We start from the raw sequence: 24,274 nt of genomic DNA, 5'->3' as shown, positions 1-24,274 counted from the left end.
GAGTTCTTTCCTTATCTAGCCACGCCATACACGCATTCCTCATTGAATTTCGGGGTACATCCACTTCTTCCCCGCCTCAGGATCTTTGTAGTCATGCATTTCCCTCCCACCTTCACTCCTTGTTATCCTTGAGGCCCGCATGCACAGTAGGTTAATCACCGCTTCTCAGAGGGAGTGGGTGGGGAGGCAAGTGTTGCAGGCATGGTAAAGGGGAGCCAGCGTGTCCCGGCGTCCTGGAGGACAGAGAGTGCGCACCGGGAGAGCCGGAAGAAGCACCTCGTGTCTGCAATCAAAACCGTAAAACCAGCTGTTACCAGCGGTGGTATTTTCAAATAGTCAAAACGAAAACTCATGTAAACAAAGTTAGTAGTCCAATAAAATACTTTTGCAACACATTTGGGGGCTCCCATGTTATTAAATTAATCACTAACATCTTTTGATCCATTTTCTTCAATAACAGTGAGTAAGCCTTAAAATTCATTTGGATTTCAGATTTGAGGAGGCAGCATTTTACAGAGCAAGATCGTGACCCCTAAAACTTGCTTGTTCGTAGAAAGAGTTTATCTGATGAATAGTTTTTCCTGGATTTTTGTGAGGAAATTAATTAATTCTCTCATTTGTGTGAGAATCTATTTTAAACAGGTGCTTATGGGGTAGTGGTTTGTCAGCTAATAGCAACTACCACCTGTCCTTGATTTTAGGATTAGATATTTCATAATACAAAGATTCCCTTTTTTCCATTTTATTTTGCCAGCAATCAAAAATATAATTTTTAGTATGTTTAGTCAATTAAACTCACTTGTTTCTCACCCTCTCACTTCTCTTATATAAAAGACTAGATGGAAAAAGGTACTTAAGACTTCTTATTTCTGCTCTTTTATTCTTAAGATAACTAATTACTGGATGAGTCAACTAGGCAGCTACCCTTTCCTCTCCTTCGCTTCATTGTCTCGTATCCCCACGTGCAGTGACGTGTCCATATTGAAATCAAGGCAGTTAGCGATAGACTGCAACCCAGTGAGCACAGACTAGCCACGAAATATGTCAGCCCAGCCATCCTTCCACACAGCCTCTGGAAGCCCAGGGATAGATGAGAGACTGCACCTTCCTCCTGGGACTGTGATTTTAAGGAAGGCTGGGCTTCAGATCCACTTTGGGGCCACTTTTTTTTTTTTTTGGTATCATTAATCTACAATTACATGAGGAACGTTATGTTTACTAGGCTCCCCCCATCACCAAGTCCCCCTGACATACCCTATTACAGTCTCTGTCCATCAGCCTAGTAAGATGCTATAGAGTCACTACTTGTCTTCTCTGTGTTGCACAGCCCTCCCTGTGCCCCCTCTACATTATACATGCTAATCATAATGGCCCCTTTCTTTCCCCCCCACCCCTACCCTTATCCCTCCCTTCCCACCCATCCTCCCCAGTCCCTTTCTCTTTGGTAACTGTTAGTCCATTCTTGGGTTCTGTGAGTCTGCTGCTGTTTTGCTCCTTCAGTTTTTTCTTTGTTCTTATACTCCACAGATGAGTGAAATCATTTGGTATTTGTCTTTCTCCTCCTGGCTTATTTCACTGAGCATAATACCCTCTAGCTCTGTCCATGTTGTTGCAAATGGTAGGATTTGTTTTGTTCTTACGGCTGAATAATATTCCATTGTGTATATGTACCACATCTTCTTTATCCATTCACCTACTGATGGACACTTAGGTCGCTTCCATTTCTTGGCTATTGTAAATAGTGCTGCCATAAACATAGGGATGCATCTGTCTTTTTCAAACTGGGCTGCTGCATTCTTAGGGTAAATTCCTAGGAGTGGGATTCCTGGGTCAAATGGTATTTCTATTTTGAGCTTTTTGAGGAACCTCCATATTTCTTTCCACAATGGTTGAACTAAATTACATTCCCACCAGCAGTGTAGGAGGGTTCCCCTTTCTCCACATCTTCACCGACATTTGTTGTTTGTCTTTTGGATGGTGGCGATCCTTCCTGCTGTGAGGTGATACCTCATTGTGGTTTTAATTTGCATTTCTCTGATAACTAGTGATGTGGAGCATCTTTTCATGTGTCTGTTGACCTTCTGAAGTTCTTGTTTGGAGAACTGTCTGTTCCGCTCCTCTGACCATTTTTTCATTGGATTATTTGCTCTTTGTTCGTTGAGGTACGTGAGCTCTTTATATATTTTGGATGTCAAGCCTTTATCAGACCTGTCATTTATGAATATATTCAGCCATACTGTAGGGTGCCTTTTTGTTCTATTGATGGTGTCCTTTGCTGTACAGAAGCTTTTCAGCTTGATATAGTCCCACTTGTTCATTTTTGCTTTTGTTTTCCCCTTTGGGGCTTCTTAAAACTACAAATACCTGGATCCTACCCACTAAAGATTCTGAATCATTTTATCTGAATAGGGTTTGAGCTGCTGCAGTTTAAAAAGCAAGCAAAATTATTCTCATGAATACTATGCCAGAGACTTATAGTGGAATCTCCTTGATATGTGAAGGCAGTTCTGATCCCTAGAAGCTTTGCTGGCTATGGAGCAGTGGTAATTTTGTCTGGAGCATTCTAGACTCTTCTGGACTATCTTAGAATCTGATCAAGTTGCCTCCTTAAAATTCTGCTGTGCCTTCCTCGTGTTCTTAGGATAGATTCCAAGTGTGTTAGGCTGACTTATAAAAAACCCTGAAGTGTCTCTGGGCATGCATGTCTTGATATCTCTGGGCCTGGGCACATGGGAGTCTGGACACCCTAGTGTTCTCCGTGATGGGCCTGGAGAGCCTGGCTTCATGGTGAACTCGATTTATCAGGGCATGCTCATGTTCACTATCAGCAAATTAGGTGATTTTACTCCAGAACAAAACCCATATTCATCCACCCTTGTCTCCCTGCTTCCACTCTTGCCCTCAGTTTGATTTCCACATAGCAGCCAGAGGATCTTTTTAAAACATGGGTGAGTAAAGCTTTTCCTTAAATTGCCACACAGTAAATACTGTAGGCTTTATGGGTGCATGGGTTCTGTTGCAGGCACTCGCTGACACTGTAGTGCAATAGCAGCCGTAGAGTGGGGTGGCGCGGCTCTAAGAAAACTATACAGAAGTAGCTTGTGGGCTGGATTTGCACATGGGCTGTAATTTGCTGACTCATTCTTTAAGACATAAACTAGGTCATGTCACCCTGGCTTACAGTTCTCAGGGGTGCCACACTTCTCTTAAAAGGGAACCCAGACTTCACCCTGGTCCACAAGGCCGTATGTGGCCACACCTTGCGACCCGCTGATGTGGACTCATTCCCGTTTCCCCGGCCACTGCAGTCTAGCCACGCTCACCTCGGTTGTCTTCTTCAAACTCAACCTTGTGAGCACACCTTTTCTCATTGTTTCTTCTGTCTAAAGAACAGTACCCCCAAGTTGACATATAATTGAGGTCTCAGCTCCAGTGTCACCTCCTAGAAAAGTCCTCCCTCATCACCCAGTGTGACTCCCCCATTCACTCATGCTGTTCACTGCATTTCTGGGTACTTCTCACTTTTCGTTTGTTTGTTGCCTTGTTCACAATTAGGGAGAAAAAGACATTTGTTGTCTTGTTTGTTACCTACCTTCCTTCTCTGGAAAGTAAGCTCATTTAGAGTGAGACCTAGGTTGTCTTATTCACAGCTGGGTGCTCAGCTCCTAGAACAGTGCCTGGCACATAATAGTTGCTTAGTGAGTGAGTGCAGAACGAATGACTGAACTTGTAGTATCAAATCTCTACCTAATGATGAGTCTTGGATTTATGCTTTTTCTTAAGATAGTAAAAAAGTCTTTTGTGATGGATATCCTGGAAAACTGCATTTCTATGGAACACCAGTTTCCTTTGGGGAATTCTTTTCACATCTCCCTTAACCCCTGCCCCAGCAAACTTCATACATCTTCATATCATCCTCCCCAACCAAAATAATTCCTGAAAAAATACTTCTAAAAGAATAAAAGAAACCTTTCCACAATGTAAACCTAATTTACAAAAACAATTTGGTGTTGCCTATTTTGAAAACAGTGGATATAGATGTTGATTCTTCCATTTTCACTTAAAAGAACAGTGTTCCTAGACCTCCTTGGACTGTAACTGCGCCCCAGAGCTGAACTGCCCTGTAGTTTAGGACCCCAGTAGCAGGCGATGAACAAGGCTGTCACTTGGCCTCAGGAATCGGGGTTGTGTGCCGAGAGCTGACTGCAGCAGCTGGAGGTGGATTCAAGAGGACGGCTCTTCTGACCTCTCCTCACTCCACAGGCCACTGTCATTCTGCAGCCTCCTTGGGACCTGCTTGGCCCTCACTTGTCTCCTTATGGTTTGCTTTAGACTTTGCAGGATTCCAGCATCCACTGTAAACTCCCTGATCTAGGCTGTGACATTTCTTCTTAAGCCTCCATTTCCCCGTCTTTATTCAGTGTGACAGTGAAAAACTTGGGTAAGAACCCAGCACTCTTGCAGTAGGCTGACCGTGCATCCTCGGGCTGCTCTCATTTGTCGGGCGGGACAGGCTTGCTGACTGCACGGTCAGCCGTTCCTGGGATGCCCACTCATGATCATGTCCGTAAGCAGAAGAGCGACTTCACAGTTTCTTCTCGTGAAGTGTATCACACAGTAAGAATAGTGTCATCTCTTTTATACTCACATTCCTTAATGTCTTTTATTGATCAGAAATTCTTCCACTGCTTAGATGCTTTCATGAAAATCTATTCAAATCATTTGTTCGTTTAACAAATGTGTCTGAATTATTTAATAGCTAAAATTTGTATAATTAACGTTTTAAATCATATACATATATTAGTTTAACATTAAAATGGAGTCAGCATCAAGGGGATTTAATCTAATTCACTTGGACAATAAATATAGTATCCTTTGTATAGTCTTCTTGGTATTGTTGATCTGGGATCCATTAGGGGTGGTTAAGCCTGTGTGGAAGATAAATGAAATCTCAGGGTTCAGTCTTGTCTTGCTGTTGACAGTGGGACTGAACCATCCCTCTGTGTCTTACCCTAGTAGTTCCCATGTTCCCCTGGGGAAGTGTTTCTGTGGCAGTTGCCATCCTAGTGTGGCAGTGATTTTATGCTGTTTGATGCCTCTTTATATACCCTAATGTGACGAATCTCTTCTGAGTAAAACTCACATTTATTCATAAACGTTCACTGAACATCCTATACTCGGCCCTTAGGATATAAGATAAAAAGAAGTACCTCCTACCCTCCCGTAGTCTTTCTTGTCTGCAAGGAAGACATGTGAACAACCTTTACTGCCCTTAGGACCATCATGTGGCACGTGCAAGATTGTGCACCACTTCCTCCACAGTCCAGAATATCCTGTAAGTTGGGTGTTAGAAAAAGTCCAGGACAAGTTTCACAAAGGCAATAATAGTTGTGTTTAAGTGGGTAAGCAGAAGCTTTATAGCTGAAGAACTGGGCAGAAGTGCCCCAAGCAGAGGACCAGCAAGTGCAAATCCTGAAAGCCTAAGAGAACGTGCCGGCCCCGCTCACCGTTTGTGATTGATATGTATTCACTTGAGTATTTATTTAATCTAGATAAGCTCTCTGAGGGCAGAGACTATGTCTGTCCTGGTCACCGTTGTAGCCTCAGCTCTCAGCACAGTGCCTGGACATAGCAGATGTTGAATTTTTAAAAATCTTTTTATAAACAGAAGTGCACAGATCCTCAAGAATGGTCCCGATCCTGCAGCGTGCAGCCTCCGCCTCACTCCCCTCATTAGACTCCTGGACTCCAAGGAACAGTTTGGAAACCACAGCAGTGGGCCATAATGTGTCCACATCTTTAGGGTTTTTCTAACTTCTGTTAACCTATGTTTAGAATTAAACGCATATTCAGGGTTAATAATGCTATTTCCTTTAGTCCTTATTTGCCTCCAGAGGCAAAAAATAACTTACCTACACAGAGCAGTGAATGGATTTTCACATTATCATGTGTTGAATTATATACATTTTAATCAGTTTTAAATAAAAGGCATTGAAAATTATTTTAATTCTAATACTAAAAGTACTTCATCTGTTCTCCAGACCGGATGGAGGGTGACAGATCAGAAGGCTCTGGTCAGGAGAACGAGAATGAGGACGAGGAATGAGCAGCTCCTGTGGGCAAGACTTAAGATGTCCTGAAATTTGTATAAGACATTTATTATATTTTTTCCTTACAGAGCTTTAGTGCAATTTTAAGCTTATGGTTTTTTGGAGTTTTCCTCCCTTTTTGGGATAACCTAACATTGGTTTGGAATGATTGTGTGCATGAATTTGGGAGAATGTCTAAAACAAAAACTAGCAAAATGTTTAAAACTTTTTGCCATGTTTGAGGAGTGCTAGAAAATGCAAAGTGCAATCTTCCCCTGACCTTCGATGCGGGGCTTGGATCACTGTGGAAGAGTAATTTTCATTATGGTGAAAACGTTGATTCAGATAAATTTCTACACTTGCCATTTGCATGTTTGTTGCTTTCTAATTAAAGAAGTTGATTGTTTTAAGATACCCTGAATCTGACTTTTTATTGAATGCTTTGCTGCCTTGGGCCATGTTTTCCATTCATTTCTGTGACGTCAGACCTGCTCTCTTCTAGGTTCAGTAACCTTTTCTGTCGCGACTTGTATGTGACATTCACACACAGAGCTTTTCCTTCCCCCTCCAAAGTGCGTCACCTTCACTGCCAGCTGTCGTCTCATGGTGAGTGTACCTCATCCCCCAAACACAGGGGTTAGGCTGCCCGCAGAAAACCCACCGAGCACTCTCTTCACTGCGGTAGGGCAGCCATGGGGATGTGTGCATAGTGCTGGGCACCCGGCAGGGCAGAGGCTCCAGAGGCGCCGGGCTCAGGGAGTGACTCCTCAGCAGGAAAATCAGTGGGAGAAAATCGACAGGGGGTTTGTCCAGTCTGGTGCGGGGCGGGGCCTGTGCAGGGGGCTGGGGAGAAGGCCTGTGGGAGCTCTGAGCTTTCTGCTCAGTTTTGCTGGGAACTTAAAACTTATTTTAATTAAAACGGGTATTTGTCAAAGGAGTTAGATCCCCTATGTTTAGCCTTTTTGCGGAGAGGTTTGTGGTCATGTTACAGAGGAGCAGGGGGGGCAGCAGAGGGCGAAAACACTCTGTAGAGGCAGGGCTGGTGAGTCCTGGCTGCTCCCGTGGTCCAGTATGCGGGGCAGGGTGCGGGGAGACGACTACCGCCTGCTCGGTTAAGAGTGTGACCCGAGCAGTGGCAGCTGAGCGTCGGGGGTAGAGGTGCTGGGCTTGGGGCCTGGAGTCTGAGTGACAGTCTGACACCAATCCTCTGACTTTGGTTATGGATGGACAGACAGAGAACATAGCATGGCCATCATTAAAACCTGGTTTAAGACGTTTGGCCATGCTGAGAAGTCATTTAACAATACTTGATGAATCTATCTTGGAGGAATGTATGAAAACCGCATGGGTGGGTGTACCCAGGCAAAGGGTCTGGACATTCCCACCCCAGCTCTGCCAAGTGGGCTCCTTCCTGCTCAGTCCCCTTTCTTTGGCCCATGGGAAAGGGGGCTGGAAACAGGTATGGCTGCAGAACATGAGTCGGGTACAGGGGAGACCCCAGAATAGTCCAGTCCAGTCCAACAAGTCCAAGTACAAATTCATGATTCCCACAGCTATGTGTACCAAAAACGGACATTTAATCAAGTAAACAAGACTATTCTAAATATACTTGTTTATAAATACTCATTTATAATAATCCTGAACAAAATATCTTTGGAAAAAAGTCATCCAAAAACTTCAAGTATAATTTATTTCAGGATTGGCTTGCTCTTGTTTTTTTTAAGTTGGCTTTTAACCGCTTTTGCATCCAGGAGTCTGTGTTGGAGATACAGCAGAGCTCTGTCCCCACTGCTGACAGACACCCCCCTTTCCACCTAGCCGGGTGGGCCCTGCCTGGGCGGGGCTGACTCACCTGTGGTTTGTGATATTTCCAAATGGTGGTGTCAAAGAGAAGTGACTTCTAGTTTCTAGGCAGTTAATACTGTTCAGGAGAATGCTTTCTGAGGGAAATGGATGCAGCTTTGTGTATTACGTACTCTTAAAAATAACACTGAGCAAAACTACTCTTGGTGACCTCAGGTAGATCTGAGTTCGTGCCTTGAATTCTCTCCAGTGAGTACAGTCGCATGTGTGGGGCCTGCAGTCACACTGGCCCTGGCAAGCAGATACTCCCTCTCACTTCATGGCAGTCCTTCCTGCCCACCTAACCAAGCCTGGCCGTCCTACTCTAACAGCAGTGACATTTAGCTGTTCCTCAGTGTGGCCAAGAGCTCGTGTGCAGCCCTGATGCTGGCTGACACACTTTGAGACCTCAGATAACTCCCTTCACTTCCTTGGCCCCCCTGGAGTCGGAGTGTCCCCTTTCCCCCCAGGCGGCCAGCCCAGCCCTGCCCCCCTAAAGCCGTGGAGACTGTGCCCACAACCATTTTCCTTAACTTCAGGAGGAAACCATGGCTTCCCTTCTCTGTCCCACAGAATTTCCCCGGGGTCCCATGCACACTGCAGGCAGCAGCAGGGACTCCTATCCCTGCACCGCCTCTTCCCTCAGGGCCTGGAGGACCAGTGTCTGTGAATACAGAGCCACCCCCAGTCAGCCGGTCACAGAGCTGGCCTCAGTGCCTGGGCCATGTCTGGGAGAATGTCCCTTTTGGGCCATACGGGAGGGCAGGGCAGAGCTGGCGCTGTGGACCGAGACCACACCAGGCCCTGGGGTCCGCCATCGCCAAGGCAGGAGCAGAATGGCTCATTTTTGCACCTTCACACCTCCCTTGTCCCTTCCTCCCAGGGGTCCTCCTGTGCTGTGCAGCACACACAGCCACAACCTTCAGCAGCTTCTGTCTAGGATCACAGGTTCTCAGAAGGGAAGAATTCCCACTAAGGGAAGTGGCCCAGCATGGACTGCACCCCAGGAACTATGCTGACCCGCATTAATCTGCTGTCATCCACGGGGACCACTTAGACTCCACGTCCCACATAGAAGTAGGTCACAGACCTCATTTTACAGATAGGAGAACCATGGTGCAGAAAGATGGGGGTCAGTGGCCCAAGACACCCTGCCAGCTGGTGAGCAGCTGGTGAGCAGAGGCATGGGGTCCAGACTGACCTTACTATGCATATGCACAGCCTGCCCTGTTCCCACTGTCAGGTGTCCTGAGTCTAATGGGATACGTTAGTCCCTGCTGGCTCCTGCTGCACACTGTGCTAGGTACGTCCCCCTCCAGGTCCCTTCCAGCCAGAGCGCAGCCGGGCTGAGCAGTCACGAGCACACGCCGCACCCTCCCCACCTCACGTCTGCCCCAAGTCCTCCCATCACAAGTGGGGGGTGCTGCCGGGGTGGAGGCTCAGCATGAGAGCTGAACAGGCTAACAAGCCCTTGTGTAAATGCTTCCCTCCTGCCTCACACCCCAAGCCACCTTGGTCTGTCACAAACGAGCTCCCTGGTCACTCACTCCCACAAGACAGTCCAGCAGCTCTTTAATGGGTCAGCACAGGCACCAGGTGGCCCCGTCTTTCATTCCCCACCACCTCCTGGGTGGTGATCTGTTCAAGATCACCCTGAACAGTGGCGGCACCTGCCACCCCATACGTGGTCACCCATGAAGCAAGCCAGCTGGTGGCCCTCAAAGGCTGGCCTGCAGTGGAGACAGAGCCAGACCAAGAGCTCTCTGCCAGGAGCAAGCATCTGCTGCTGGGGCTGCACTGCGGGTACTGCCTGGGTACCACACACCCACTGCCACCTGGCACCCTGCCTCGGAGCCCCGGCCACCACAGGCACAGCACTGGGCTGCACTCTGTAGTGAGATCCAGTGCCTTCAGGGCCACTGCAGCCCCAAACCTGCTATCTGGAGCCCAGCACAGGGTCAGTGGCAACCTTGAAGAAAGAAGCAGAGATGGGCAGAGCCAAAAGGTCCCACCTGCCACTGTGCACGGGGTCCCCTGGGAGAGGCAGGGTTCCAGCTGCGGCTGCACGGCAGAGGCTAGTGGGCCTGGGCTTGGAGGGGCAGCTAGGGTGACCTAAGGGCAGCGCCGGGGCACAGCCCCTTTCCGCCCAGCCTCCTCCTCGCTTTCATGCTCTTGTTCCCACTCAGGCTGAACCAGGCAAATCTGAATTCCTGAGTACATGAAGTATGGCTCCTCCCGCAGCCAAACATCTCCAAGGCTTGGCTCAACTGTCGCCTACTTCGTGGATGTCCTTAACTCCCCTAGCTGGAAATATTCACCTCCCTCTGAAGCCCAGTTCTTTCCACAATATTTACTTGACTTCCCTATTTGTTAGCATCAGTATCCCCGGGGTCTCCCTGAGTGAGTGAAAACCCTCTGGCGGTGTTGCCCAGAGCCCAGCTGGTGCTTGCGCACGGTGGACGCGCAGCATCTGGTAGGTGAGTACATGCCTGGGCCTCAGCAGAAAAGGGGGGCCTGGAGTGAGTCCTGTGCAGTGTCCAGATCTGCTTAGATTAAATCCTAGTATATCCCAGCTAGTCTGGGACCAGCCAATGGGGACGCGAGGCCTCAGGACTCTTTCCCCAGAGTCCACACCGCTGTGGTCCAGAGGAGGCACTAGCCCATCCTCGGCTCCAGGCCGGCTTGTTGGCCCTCAGGGTCCCCTGGCGAGCCACCCCAGCTGGCAGAAAACGCCTCCCTGTCCCATTCCCCTTCTGTGCACACTAGGTGGTCAGGAATGTGGTCCTTTCAGAAACTAGACAGCTGCTTGGAAAAGTATACACACACACAAGACATAAATGCCCTCAGCTTTAGGAACGCTGCCTTGCAGTGAGAGGACTGCCTGACCAGCACCCTCATCGGCAGGACGCAGAGGGGGCCCCTGCCCCTCTAGGAAAGCCATGTGCTCCCCCACTGCCATCCAGAGCCTCTGGCCCAGAAGCGCTGAGTTTGGTCCCTGGGAAGGAAACAGGAAAGCCCTTTGTAAACCGCATGCCAGGGACCTGCCAGTCTGGTTTCTGCCCCACAGCAAAGCCCCCACCTCACAGTGCAAAGGAATCCAGTGTGTACAGAGGCCTGCTGGGTCCCCTCGGAGCCTACCCTCTGCCGGCCACCTGGGATTCCGAAGACGGGAAAGCCTGCATGTTGCTCCTGTAGTCACCAGGCGGAAGCGCAGGCACGGGCCAGGCAAGCTCCCCAGGTCACCCCTGCCCCACAACTGCTGCCCAGCTCAGGGGGGAGGGGGACCGGCCCATGCACACCACATTCCTGCAGCCTGCCTCCCTGTCCCATCTGCGCCAGAGCCGAGTGGCCAGGTTGGACCCCCGCACACAAGCCCACTGTAAACCACTTCACACCAGCAAATGTTGGTCCTGGGCCCTGCTTTTTAACTTACAAAGTCAGGGCACTGAAGATCACATTGGCACTCCATCTTCCCGTCCTTCTCCCACCTGGCACATGGCCTTCGGAGGGCACAGGAAGCCCCAAATGACATGGTAAGAGGCAGCAGACCTGGCTGGGGCCTTGGCCCTGTCCCCTTACCTCACGCTGCTCGGGCTTGGGGGAACTGCCAGGCTGGGCACGCTGCGGGGGAGCTGGAGGCCAGTCCCTCTGAGCAGCCAGCAGACATCCCGGCCAGGATCTACGGCAAGCCTCCCCGTGCCGGGATACCCTCCGCAGATGGCATTCCCCTGTTTCCCGTGCTTGGCACCACAGCCTCATCACATGGGTCCTAACCAACCGGGCTCTTTTAATTCTGGAAATGAGCTATCTGCTCCTTCCTCCTGTTTTTAGTGGTTTCTCCCTTCTTTTGAAATACCAAAGACTCAGTCAATGGGGAGGTGGTGGGAGGGGCCTCACCTCTGCCCAGTGGCCTGTGTGCAGCCCCTACTGGCCACACTGATAGCAAGGCCGTGACCAGGGCGACACGCAGGAACGCCATCTGCGGTGCTCGGCTCCTTGTTCTCTGGGACCCATCAGTACAGCACCGTCAGCCCCATGTGGCCAGCACCCACCGCGGGAAGCCCGGGCCACCGTCCTGCTTTGTTAGGTGGCTGTGCAGGGAAGAGCTCGCCTGGAGCTCTGGGACATCGTGTGACTGCACTCCCAGGATCCGGGTTGTGAAGACAGGACATGCCCATGAGCTTTCCTTCCGAGCCACGGTCTCCGTCCCCGTCCATCCCCCCTCACAATAAGCCACGGCCACACCCGCTCTTCACTGTGCTTTTGATGCCTCTGTCCCACCACTGGGACCTATGGGAAGTCCATGTGGTCTCAGGACACCGAAGTCACTGACCACAGACCCTGTATTCTGTGTGCACCGGACGCCCCCTGCTCACGCTCCCAGGCCCTCATCTCTGGTCTGCAGCTAAAATGTTCCCTTCCTCGATGCTCTGCAGCCTCTGGCGGCTCGCAAGTGTCCTGCTGCCTCGGCGGCCCCCAAGGCTGGCCCCAGGGACAGTTTGCGCTGCCATCAGGACACCAGGTAAAGCCTCCTCCCCAAACAGGCTGACTTTGGCTTCAGCCTCTATGACTCTGGCCAAGCTGGCTGCGTAGCTGTCCAGGGACTCGTGCACTTCAGCCTTCACGTGGAGAACGGGGTTCTTGGCAGCCTCTGAGGGGGAAGGCAGGAAAGAGGTTAGCAGGGCTGAGGGGAAGCAGACCGAGGACCGTCCCAGGAGCATGCCTGCTGTCCCGGCGTCCCGGGGGGAGGCGAGCCGGAGTCAGGGTCCTCAGGCTGAAGTCCTTGGCCCCCTTAGTACCTGGGAATCCTTACACGTTTTTAAATCTAGCCTGTTTCCTCATCTGTAAAGAGAAGATCACGGTACATCTTACTTTATAGGGTTACTGTCACAAATAATTCTAAGATGTGTCCCTAGGTCTGGCCCATAGAAAAGGATGGATCACCAACTTTCTGTAACGGCACCTCTTGGAGAGAGTTCTCTGGTCTTTGAGCTCCCAGAGCAGTTAGTGGGTAAGGCTAGGAACCCCACAAACCCGATGCTCTCTGCCCTGTGCACTGGCGCGGGGTTTCCAGAGTCCCGGGGAACCTCCTGACTGGAAGTGACCCACCCGGGATTAGGGCCCCGGACAGCGCAAACGAACAGAAGAGGGGGCGTCTCCAGTTTCACACCCATTGCCTCACATTATCAGCAACCCCGCTGCCCATTTCCCTCCTGACATTTTGGGGAAATGATTTATCCCATACCCCTCACGTTTCCTGTAGGGCAGGCAACTTCCACCCCCATGGTTAGCAGTGTCTGCCTCCCCTCTCAAGGGGGCTTGGTGCCCGCCAGCAGGGCTGCTGCAGACATACACACACGAGGGCCAGCAGTGGAGGGACACGTGGGGCTCGGGGACAATGAGGGCAGCCAGGTGGCTCCTTTGCCACTCCTCTAACTATCACACCTGGTGGGAAACGAGACTCCAGAGGTGACCAGGTGCTGGGCCTTGAATTCACAATAGGTGGAAGAGAAAAGTGTAGCGACAACTACAGCAGAACTCATACCACTCATAGGTCCAAGTGCCCCTTCACTTCAGGGGCGACAGCAAAGCAGGTGTCCCGCTGGCCTCTACTTCCATTTTCCACATGCGGAAGCTGAGGCTCAGAGGGGCCGAGCCAGGATTTATGACCACAGGTCACCCATAAAGGAGAGACGGCAGAGGGCTTGGGCACCAGTTTGTCCTACCAGGCAGCTTCCTGAGGGCAGAGATGGGAATCAGGATCTGGGCTGTGTCTGCAGACGTCGCCAGCCACTGCCTGCCCAGCCCATGGGAGCCCTACAACCCTACCCTTTCCCCTGTGCTGTCATGAAGCCATCTCACAGAAAACAACCTCTGAGACGTTCCACTTCATCCTCGAATGTCACCGAGCTCCTCCTCTTGTGTGGGCAGGTACCGTGGGAGGGAGGGTTGTCCTCCGACGTGTAATCTTCCAGCATCATCATGTCCGTTCCTAAAACCAAGGGCAGACTGTGCGTCCAGGGCTCTGCCTGCCCCTCCCCTGACACCCGCCTCCCTCTGCCTCCTGGCCCCCACCCCAAGCCGGCATCCCTTCCTCCTGTCTCTCCCGCCTACAGCCAGGTGCGGTAGCTGCCCTGCTGCACCTGCCCAGAAACACTGTCCCTCCCCAGCTCCAGGGATCTTGCAGCCACCACAGGCTGCCAGACACAAAACACACGGCACTGTTGTCCGGGGACAGCGATGCGCCCCAACCCGTTAGGGTGAAGCCTGCCAGGCCTGGGCGTGGGGGCGGGGCGGGCGCCCCTGAAGGAGCTCCGTGCTCTGCATGGTGCTTCTTAGAGCCTGAATCACTGTCAGTGTAACTACACTGCGCTAAGTAAACACTAAATACACTTAATCCTAATAGAATTAAAATTCGTTGTTCTAAACACTAAAACTTGAAAATGTAAAGTTCTTTGGGGATCAAAGAAGGATTGAAAAATGTATTAGAGACAGTGAGTCAGGAGGTCCCATTAGAGGGAAGTGGGCAGAGCAGGCGGGCAGCCTGGAGGAGTGGGCTGGGCTCGCGGGGCTGGGACAGAATGCCAGGACCTGCCGTGTTCCATCTTAGTCTCCAGCTTTCAGTGCTTCACACCCTTGGCACTCAGGAAGCCAGGAAGGCCTCTGCAGGCCCTCGCAGTGTGTGTGAGCGGCCTGTGAAGGCCTGTGTCCTGTGTCCTACAGAAGGAGGGTCCGGGGCGGGAGGCGGACAGACCCAGGTCATGGCACGTTGTTTAATCCCTCAGTCTTTCCACCTCTGTGAAAGGGGATCTCGGTTCCGTCCACCTCGTAGTCATGAGGATTGTGAACTGAGACATGGGAAGATGTGACGTGGGTACATGGCAGGAGCTAATTGATGGGATTCCTAACAGGGACACAGCTAGTCATGGGTGGGGCTGAAACCCACTCAGGCCTGTGCACGTGGTCAGGTCAGAACCCCAAAGCCCGTGGTCCTTCACCTTTCCTGCCTGGCTCCCTCCCCAGAGGGCACACCTACAGCTGTGTCCCAAGGGCACTTGGCCCCCTTCCATGGCTCTTCTTGCAGTTCTCCTTTCTTTTAATTGACACAGAGTTGACATATAATATTACATTAATTTCAGGCATACAACAACATAGTGACTCAGCATTTATGTACATTACAAAATGCTCACCATGGTACGTGTAGTTCCATCTGTCATCACACCCAGTTATTGCGGTATTAGTGACTGTATTTCCTCTGTTACAGTTTTCATCCTGGGGACTTACCTATTTTGTAACAGGAAGTTTGTCCCTCTTTATCCCCTTCACCTATTCCCTCAACCCCCTATCCCTCTCCCCTCAGGCAGCCACCGGTTTGTACTCCATATTTATGAGCCTGTTTCTGGCTTTTTAAAAAAATTTCTGCACAGAAGTGAGCTCATATGGTATTTGTCTTTGACTTATTTCACTGAGCATATAATAACCTTCTAGGTCCGTTCATGTGGTCACAAATGGCAAGACTTCATTCTTTTTACAGCTGAGTAATATTTCATTCTGTTTATGTACCATATCTTCTTTATCTTCTTTAATTGGCACTCAGGTTGTTTCCACATCTTGGCTACTGTAAATAATGCTGTAATAAACATAGGGGTGCATATATCTTTTTCAAATTAGCATCTTCATTTTCCTCAGGTAAAATACCCAGAACTGGAATTTTGATTTGCATTTCCCTGCTGATCAGCGATGCTGAGGGTCTCTTCACGTGCCTGTGGGCCATCTGTGTGTCTTCTTTGGAAAAATGTCTCCTCAGGTCGTCTGCCCATTTTTTAATTAAATTGTTTGGTTTTTTTGGTGCGCTGCATGATTTCTTTATGTTTTGGGCATTAACCCTTCATCAGGTCCATCAATCATAAATGTCTTCTCCATTCACTAGGTCGTCTTTCATTCTGTTGATGGTTTCCTTTGCTGTGCAGGATCTTTTTACTGTGATGTCATCCCACTTGTTCATTTTAGCTTTTGTTTTCCTTGCATGAGGAGACAGATTCAGAAAAATACTGCTAAAGCCAATGTCTGAGAGTTTACTGCCTATGTTTTAAGATTTTTTATGGTTTCAGAACTTACATTTAAGTCCTTAATCCATTTTGAGTTTATTTTTATGTAGGGTATCAGACTGATCCAGGTTCATTCTCCTGCATGTAGCTGTCCAGTTTTTCCTACACCATTTATTGAAGAGACTGTCTTTTCTCTGTAGTATATTCCTGATTCCCTTGACATATATGGACCCTATAAGCAAGGGCTTATTTCTGGACTCTCTAGTCTGTTCCAGTGATCTATGTGTCTATTTTTGTGCCAGTACCATACTGTTTTGATGACCGTAGCTTTATAGTATAGTCTGAAATCTGGGATTATCCTACCTCCAGCATTGTTTTTTTCCTCAACATAGTTTTGGCTACATAGTCTTCTTTGGTTCCATACAAATTTTAGGATTGCTTGTTCTAGTTCTGCAAAAATGCCATGGGGATTTGGGTAGGAGTAGCACTGAATCTGTAGATCGCTTTGGGCAATATGGACATTTTAACAATATTTAATTCTTCCAGTCCATGAGCATGGTATGTCTTTCCGTTTATTTGTGTCCTCTTCAGTTTCTTTCATCAGTGTCTTACAGTTTTCACAGTATAGGTCTTTCACCTCCTTGGTTAAATTTACTCCTAGGCATTTAATAATTTTTAATGCAATTTATTATTTTAATGGGATTGTTTTCTTAACAAGTTCATTAGTGTATAGAAACACATCAGAATTCTTTTCTGTATATTGACTTTGCATCCTGTGAGTTTATGTAATTCATTATTCTGATAGTTTTTTGGTGAAGTCTTTGATAAAGTCTATATAGTATCATGTCATTTGCACAGTTAAAATCTATTTTTAGTAGAGAATTTTTTACCATACAATTCGTCTATTTAAAGGGCAGGGGATGTCCTCCACACTAGACTGCCATGAAGGCAGTTCACAGTATCTTTAGAACCTAGTACAGTGGTGGACAAAGCAGGGCCTTGGCAAATGTCTGCTGAATGAACAGATGCCACACTGCTGCTGGCACCCAGCTGACTGAGAACAGGGAAATAGCCAGGGGACCGACAGAGACCCTCCTTTCCTTCAAATCATGAGGAACTCGAGGCTAGAGACTGGTGAGGCCAGTGATTCTGCTGCTGGCTGCCAGGTCCTGAACAGTCTCAGTCAGTAGCCCGTCTCCAGGGAAAAGTCTCCACGCGCAGGGCCTGCCCCCAGAGGCCCAAACAGGCTCGGCGAGGAAGCACGGCTCAAGGCAGGCCTGGGTTCTCAGTGGAGATGGAGGGGCGCAGGGGAAATACCCCTGCCTCGCTTGCTTCACGCGACCCGGACTTGCACCCTGCTCCCTTGAAGCGCCAGCCCCGATGGGGCACGGGTGCGGGGCTTGTTCAGCAACGCAGAGCAAGCGTGACTGATAGGGAGGCCCTGCCGGCTTCTGCCCACACGCCCCAGCTGGATCCTCCCGGTGCCCACTGAGCAAGCACAGCCTGCAGTCCTGCTGCCCATGAGCAGCAGGAGCAGCTCGGTCACGGGAGCCACGGCTTGGAGGGGGAGTAGCTGCAGGATATGGAAGCTCTGCGGTGATACGTTTCTCAAAGGCAGGGCCACGGCATCCTGACAGAAACAGGTAACCGACCCTGCTGGAGCTGCCCTTGGTCGGGACTGCTCCCCACAGCTCACAGACGGGCAGCTCCGGGGTTCAGAAAGACATTGAGCAACTCGCCTTAGAAACACAGCTCGTAAAAAGCCATCAGACATGGAAAAGCAGGCGGCCTGGCTGCAGAGTCTACTGGACAAGAGTTTCTATAGTCAGAGTGACAACTCACAGCCATTCAGCAGCATTTTCACCGTTTAAAGGCTTTCACTTCATTGGCATCTCACAACAACCCTGGGGGGCAGAGAGAACAGGAACGAGACAGAGGAGGAAACTGAGGCACGGAAGCTCTGCAGAGCCACAAACTGCGACTGGAAACCCAGGCTCCTGGCTCCGGGCCCGCTCCTTCCAGGCCCAGCGGGAGGCTCCGCTCCTACATCCTGGGAGGCGCGGGGAGGCGGGGAGGCTTACCTGAGTCCTGTGAGCAGCTGAAGCCCGTGTCCCCGGTGCTGCTGCTGTTCCCCAGAGGCTGCCTGCCGGCCATGAGCGCCGTGAGGTGTGGGGACAGGCCCAGGTCTGAAAGGCAGAGTCCAGCCTGGGGCCCGCTCTCTCGGCCACTGGACTCCATTCCGGCCGCACCCACGGGCCTCAGTCCCACTCCCTGGTCAGTGTTCTTGCAAAACGTGTTCTCAGCCCAGGGGACAGCAGGAAGCCCGTGAGTGCCCTTTTCCCTCTCTGCCCTTTGTTCCTCTCCCAGGGGAGTTCCACTGGGTCCCCCAAAGGGCAAACACGCACAGCCAGGTGGAAGAGAAACTGGGATGAAGCAGTCTTGGGAGAAGATCTTCCAGTTAAACACGGGACATGGGTGCACGGTCACTGCCCAAAGTCCTACTTGAACCCAAAAAAGCATTATTTTGAAAAGGGATGTAAACCCCAGCATGGGAGAAACATGTCTGTGAGCTGGCAGGTGGCGGGGACGTGACGCTGACCCAGCAGGGCTCAGGTGGGCAGGGGAGGCCTGGGAGGATGCCGGATCTCGCGCAGGGCCCCAGGAGCTCAGGACCACTGCCAGCAGGGGGCCCAACAGCCAGTCTCTATGGGAAGCAGCGGGTCCCGGGCACTGCTCTACTCAGCCGGGCTCAGGGTGTCAGGCCCCAGTGCCGGCAGGAGAGCAGAGGGAGGGAACGAGGCCTGGCCTTGGAGACGCCGCTGAGGCGACTGGCAGACAGACTGCCCAGTCAGCAGGGACCGCCCGCCCCTCACTCACTCCAGCTGGGCGGGAGACCAGTGCACCCCTCCTGGGAAGTCAAGCCAGCCCTCCCCTCAGCCCCGCGGACTCTTGCTGAGCCCAGGCCCTCCTGCAGCCCACCTCTCCCTCCCCCTTCACAGCAGCCGGGCCTCTGTGGCGAGGGCAGCTCGGATCACCAGGCATTTAAGGAAAGGCGCTGGCTTGAAAGACAGAAATGGAAGGGGGCAGGAGCTGAGAAGAAAGAAAAGGAAAAAAGTGGATCTCAGAGAGACAATGTGGGGCACTGAAAAAAACAAAAACTTTGAACTGGGAACCCTCAGAAAGTTGAGAAAACAGTGAGTCCACAAACGCAAGAGCTGGATGCTCAGGCGATCGTGCAGACAAGGAGCCTCGGAAACAAAAACAGCACAACAGGCAGGCTCCTCGCACCCCTGGAGGAAGGCCCACCGCCAAGCACATCCGATGACAGGCCACGAAGGACCTCCGTCTCTCCCCGCCCACTGCCATCGCTGGGCAGGTAGAGAGGGCACCGTGCTTGTCCTCTTCCCCGGGGATGGAGGGGGACAGCAAGGCAGCATGCAACGGGGCAGCCCTCGCTCAGCACTTCCCTTCCCTGGACCCAGGGACTCAGTCCCGAGGGGAGGGAGGGGTGTGGGCAGGGGCTGGGCCCAGAGCAGATCCCAAATAGATCAGCCCCTCTGGCCCTGGCCTCACAACAGAATTGTCTCCGCAGGGAACCTGGCTGGGGGCTGGGGGTTGGGGGGGGCCAGTCCCCTGCCAGCAGGGGTGGCTGAGCCCCAGTGGGTTTGGACATCTCTGAGGCTGCAGTGGAAGCCAGGGACGTGGCCTGGTCTCCACCAGTGGGCAGGATTGTGTGAGCCAGGTCACTGTGGCCTGGCTGGGAGGTGGGAAACGGAGGCATTGCTGCCTTCTGTTAACCCAGCGTTCACCACTGGGGAGCGGGCGCTGGTGCCCCGGGACCCTTCAGGGAACCACAGCACGCCCCAGCATGGGCCCAAGCCAGCCCCTCTTAGGAGATTAAAAAAAGGACACAATGCGGCAGGCCCCAGGGGTCAGGTTCAAAGCCTGGGGCAGCCAGAAAAGAGTCACCAGTGCCTTTTAGAGGAGGGCCACTCTGAGGTAAAGCAGGCACTGTGAAGGGACCAGAGACTGTGGCCTCAGGGAAAGGACTTCAGAGACCCTAGGTGACCCCAGGGAAGGGACTTGGAAAAGCAAGGCAGTAAATTCCAGGCCCAGGGGGTCGGTGGCGGGGGACCGCCTCCCTTGGCCTAGAGTCTCAAAGGTCGCCCCAGGCAGAGTGGCACCTTCTCTGCTCTGTTGCCTGCAGGCCATTAGGTTTGTGGCTTGGCCTGCCAGGGCCAGATGTTAGTGTTCAGCTCACCCTTTGTTACTAGAAGTCCCTGTCTACTCTAGGTGTGACCTATGCAGGGTGAGGTGGCACTGCCTGGCCACCTCCGGGCAGCCCAGAGATCTCACTTCCTAGGTGGGCCGCCAGGAATCTGCTGATCAGCCTCACACAGACAAGGTATTTTGGTGGCTCTGTGGCAGCTGGAACCCAGGGACACCTGAGCTTTGAACTTCTTTAGTTTGGGGCTAACAGAATGAGAAAGCCAAAATCTATTCGCTATGGCTGAAATCTACCTATGAAATAGACATGACGATGAGTTTATAATAATCCTAGCCTCCTAAAGTCAGCTGAGAAGCTCCCGGTATTTCTGGAATTCCACTCTGCCTTTGCTCAAAAGCACCATTAGGGAAAAGTTTATCATTCCACCTACTGATCCCTTCGTTTGCTTTCCAGCTACCCAGGCAAATGGGGAGGAACAAGCCTGTGACAGCCTCCAAATTGCTTCTTGCTGGCTTCAGAGCAGGCCGTGGCCTCTCTCCTGCCCCACGCACATTCTCTGAGGGTGAAGGAGGCGGCCCGGAACCAGGCAGGGGATGGGGAAAGCTGACTTGGGTTTGGGACTCAGTTGCAGATACCGGGTCAGGCCCCAGAGGGACCAGGGACGGATGGCAGAAGCCAGGGTTCTCCCTCCCAATTGGAAAGGCAGCTGGCATTCCAGGTATGGACCTGGCAGTGTGCAGAACTGGGCAGGGGTGGGGGGGAAGCAGGGGGGCACAGCACCCTGTGTTTCCAGGACCCTTCCTAAAGCTGCAGTCAGACCTTTGGGCAAGAGACATTAGGGCCCACCAGCTCCCTTCCTGGGGAGGCCACGGCCCAGACTCCATCATCCCTGGCCTCTCCTGCCCCAGTGCAGCCCACAGGTGAGAGGGTGCCCGCCAGCCGCCTTGGGCTTGCCAGCTTGACTGCCGTGTTTCCGGCCAGCTCAGCCTCACAGCCTTCCTGGACGATCAGCAGACTCGCGTGGCACACCTGGGCCCAAAGAGCAGGCGCTTCTCTGCCCTTTCTACCCTTTACTCCATTTGCTATCCTCATTTTTCTCCCTCCCCAGTCTTAAGTTGATTGGAATATATTTTTTGTCTAGAAGATAAGTGATTGTATAAAATCTGAAATCAGCTGAATGTACTCAGGCTCACAAGTCATACTTGGAAACATGGGCTTGCAAGGGGCAGGCATGCACATTTCAGCAGTTCAAACACTGGGACACAGAGAGGATTTTTTCTCGGATGGTCAAAATAAAAAGTCCGCATCTTGCCTCCTCTCAAGAGGCAGCCCTCCACCAGCCCATGAAATAAATCAGTGATGCAGGTTCCCCGACCAGCCTCATGGGAAGGATCTCGTACTGTCGCCACCACTGAGCATTAGCTACTTCTTCCCAGCCTCTTGAGCGGGAAGGCGGAAGCCTTCTCTAGTTCATGAGGACTAGTTAACTTGAGTGGTCTGAATGTCCCAGAGTCAGCAGCAAAAAATCAGAACTGCTGTTCAACTGGCTCTTCCCATAAATATGATCCAGTAAGTAAATGCTTTCAAATCTCTCTGCCAACAGCCTGCCCCAGGGATGGTCTCCCTCAAACATGACCCTAAGTGCCCAGCTACTTCCCCATCAGAAGAGCACAGTACTAATCGCTGGAGGCAAGACACGCCCCACGCAAATGTGGTGGGAGAAGATGAGCGGAGCAGTTGTCGGCCTCTGGGAGGTGATCAGGTTAGAGGCCAGCAGGTGGGGCCCTCGGACAGGGGACTGGAGTGCCTGCGTTCCCCCCACACACACCCCCCATGTGAGAACGCAGTGAGAAGATAAGGCGGAGGGGGGCCTCACCAGACAGAGGTCGATCCCATCACACCCAGACGCCCAGCCTCCTGAACTTGATAACTAAATGCTATTTCAGCCGCCCAGGCTCTGCTACTTTGCTGCAGCCTGAGCTAAGACATTAACTGGGAAATCAAGGGCCACATTGGCTAGTGAGAAGACACCCCGATATGTGCCCTGACAGGGTAACTAAGAGGAGCATGCACCCCCACCGCACAGCGTGGTCCGAACAGAGGACGTCCTACAAAACCCCGGAGCAGCTCGCTCCATGGTCACGGGCACGGGAGACAAGGGGAGGTCCCAGCCTTGTCAGAGACCAGAGACTGAAGAACACAGAGGGACCGACCTGCGTCTGGGGCAGAAAAGGGACCCAAGTGGGAACGGTGAAAGGTGAGCCGAGCCTGCAGTGAACAGCGCCGAACCCGCGCGCATGTCTGAGGTTTGAGAAATGCTCTGTGGCTGGGCCCAGGGGCAGATGGGGTGGGAATTCTCTCACTGTTTCCAGCTCTTCCCAAGTCTAAAATTATCTCAGAATAATGAGGTTTCAACAAATCTGTCCAACTAGAATCATTCCTCTGGCTCTCAACTGTGATGGGACTGCGCCCAGAAACTTGTTTGCTCCGAAATCAGTCACTGCTCTACCCGTACAAGACAGTGCCATTTCGGTGGGGGCGTGGACAGCCAAGGTTTGGCCCTGACACGTCCTGATCCGCAGGGACTCGTGGGGAAGCCAGCGGCCTGGATGGAAGGCCCCGGGAGGGGTGTATTCGGGGGTGAGCAGCCGAGGGGAGGGGCGCTGTAGCCAGGACTGTGCTCTTAAGAGACTGGAAGGACCGGGTTGGCCCAGGGCAGCAGGTAGCCTGGCCCCACGCCTGGGCTCTTCTTCCTCTTGGTAGAAGGCACCACACTTGAGGCCGGTGGGCCGGCAGCAAGAGAACAGATGCCTGAACTCTGGGGTCCCTGCAAAGAGCCGCTCAGGGGGAAAGCTGCTTGGGACTCGCAGTGGATGCTGCCTGAGGGTGGGCACCCCTTCCCTGGTGGGTCCCGTTACCTGTGATCCTGTTGGAAATGCTGAGGAGCCGGGAAGTCCTCTGCCGTTGCACAAACGGCTCCCGGTAATACCGATCCCCGAAGCACATGCCCAGGAGCTCCTTGCGAACCGTCTTGTTCCAGAGCCCATAGATCAGGGGATGGCATATGGCGCTAGTGAAGGACAGCCACGTGGCCCAGGTCTCCAGGGCCGGGGAGACACAGTTCTCCCCCCAGAGGGCCTCGGAGGTGATGACGACCATGTAGGGGCCCCAGGTGAGCGTGAAGGCGCCGATGACCACCAGGATGGTGGTGAGGGCTTTGCACTGGTTGGCCGAGTAGACCACACCCTGGAAGGCATGCCTCCTACTGCCCGAGGACGAGGTGGAGGCGCTGGAGTTCTTCCTCCCACCATGCTGGGCGTCCTCCTCCGCAGCGACCACGGTACCACAGTGCACTTTGCGGGCCTTGAGCCTGGCCACGCGGAAGATGAAGCTGTAGCACACGAGCATGAGCAGGAAGGGGAGCAGGGCGCACCAGATCTGCCAGAAGGCGGTGTAGCCGGGCTCCCGGTGCCACGCAGCCACACACATCCACTTGAACTCATCAAACTCCACCGATGACCAGCCGAACAGAGGTGGCAGGCAGCCGACGAGGGAGTGGAGCCAGATGTAGACAAGTGCCACCACGGCTCTGTTCCCCGTGATCTTCATGGGGTACACCATGGGGTACAGCACAGCATAGTAGCTAGGAAGGGATGGAGGGTGCGAGAGTAGTTAGAGGAGAGGAAACGCACCGGGACGGGCACCAGTGCTTCCCCAGGCAGGTGGCTCTGCTGAACCTCCTCCAGCCAGGCCACGGGGCGGCTGCTGCTGCCCCCAGCCCTCCCCGGAGAAGCCCCCGGGCCCCGTCACACAGCTCTGCGGGGCTCCTCGCCAGGGAGCGGCTGGGCGCCCTGCTGGAGCCCGTTCCTGCCTGGGGTGGGGCTGGTCTGGAGGCATCTGCAGGAGAGCTAAGGGACCGAGCACCGCCCAGACCACGTCTGCTCTGCTGACGCTCTCCCATTTATATCAGGTTTCAGAGGTCATCAAAAACCGGAATGATACCCTGGGGTATGGGCTCACTCATTCCACAGCCATTCACGGAAGGCCTGCCGTGTGCCGGGCAGGGG

The 24,274-nt window shown here is 52.3% G+C and overlaps 2 protein-coding genes across 20 annotated transcripts in view; one reads left to right on the top strand and one right to left on the bottom strand.

Moving 5' to 3' along the window:
• The window catches only part of DCAF6 (DDB1 and CUL4 associated factor 6), a 124,557-nt gene extending 118,054 nt beyond the window's left edge, over positions 1-6,503 (top strand). For all 12 annotated transcript variants that reach the window (XM_073221983.1, XM_073221985.1, XM_073221990.1 and 9 more), the window contains one exon: positions 6,042-6,503. In XM_073221983.1, the coding sequence (XP_073078084.1) occupies positions 6,042-6,106 (65 nt within the window). In that variant the 3' untranslated portion in view covers positions 6,107-6,503. The remainder of the gene's footprint in view (positions 1-6,041) is intronic.
• Positions 1-24,274, bottom strand: part of GPR161 (G protein-coupled receptor 161) — a 58,215-nt gene that overhangs the window by 12,094 nt on the left and 21,847 nt on the right. For 4 of the 8 annotated variants that reach the window (XM_073221993.1, XM_073221991.1, XM_017664122.3 and 1 more), the window contains 4 exons: positions 23,126-23,850; positions 18,061-18,165; positions 13,804-13,923; positions 7,761-12,582 (listed from right to left, as the gene is read on the bottom strand). In XM_073221993.1, coding sequence (XP_073078094.1) covers positions 12,320-12,582; positions 13,804-13,923; positions 18,061-18,165; positions 23,126-23,850 — 1,213 coding nt within the window. In that variant the 3' untranslated portion in view covers positions 7,761-12,319. Of the gene's footprint in view, positions 1-7,760; positions 12,583-13,476; positions 13,924-17,821; positions 17,884-18,060; positions 18,166-23,125; positions 23,851-24,274 lie in introns of those variants that run through there. The other 4 variants (XR_012125237.1, XR_012125238.1, XM_073221992.1 and 1 more) reach the window with 4 other exon arrangements.

Source organism: Manis javanica, chromosome 14, assembly GCF_040802235.1.
Source record: "Manis javanica isolate MJ-LG chromosome 14, MJ_LKY, whole genome shotgun sequence".
Lineage (NCBI taxonomy): Eukaryota > Metazoa > Chordata > Mammalia > Pholidota > Manidae > Manis > Manis javanica.
The sequence above is the reverse complement of the archived record's forward strand: the minus strand, read 5'-3'. Positions and strand labels throughout refer to the sequence as shown.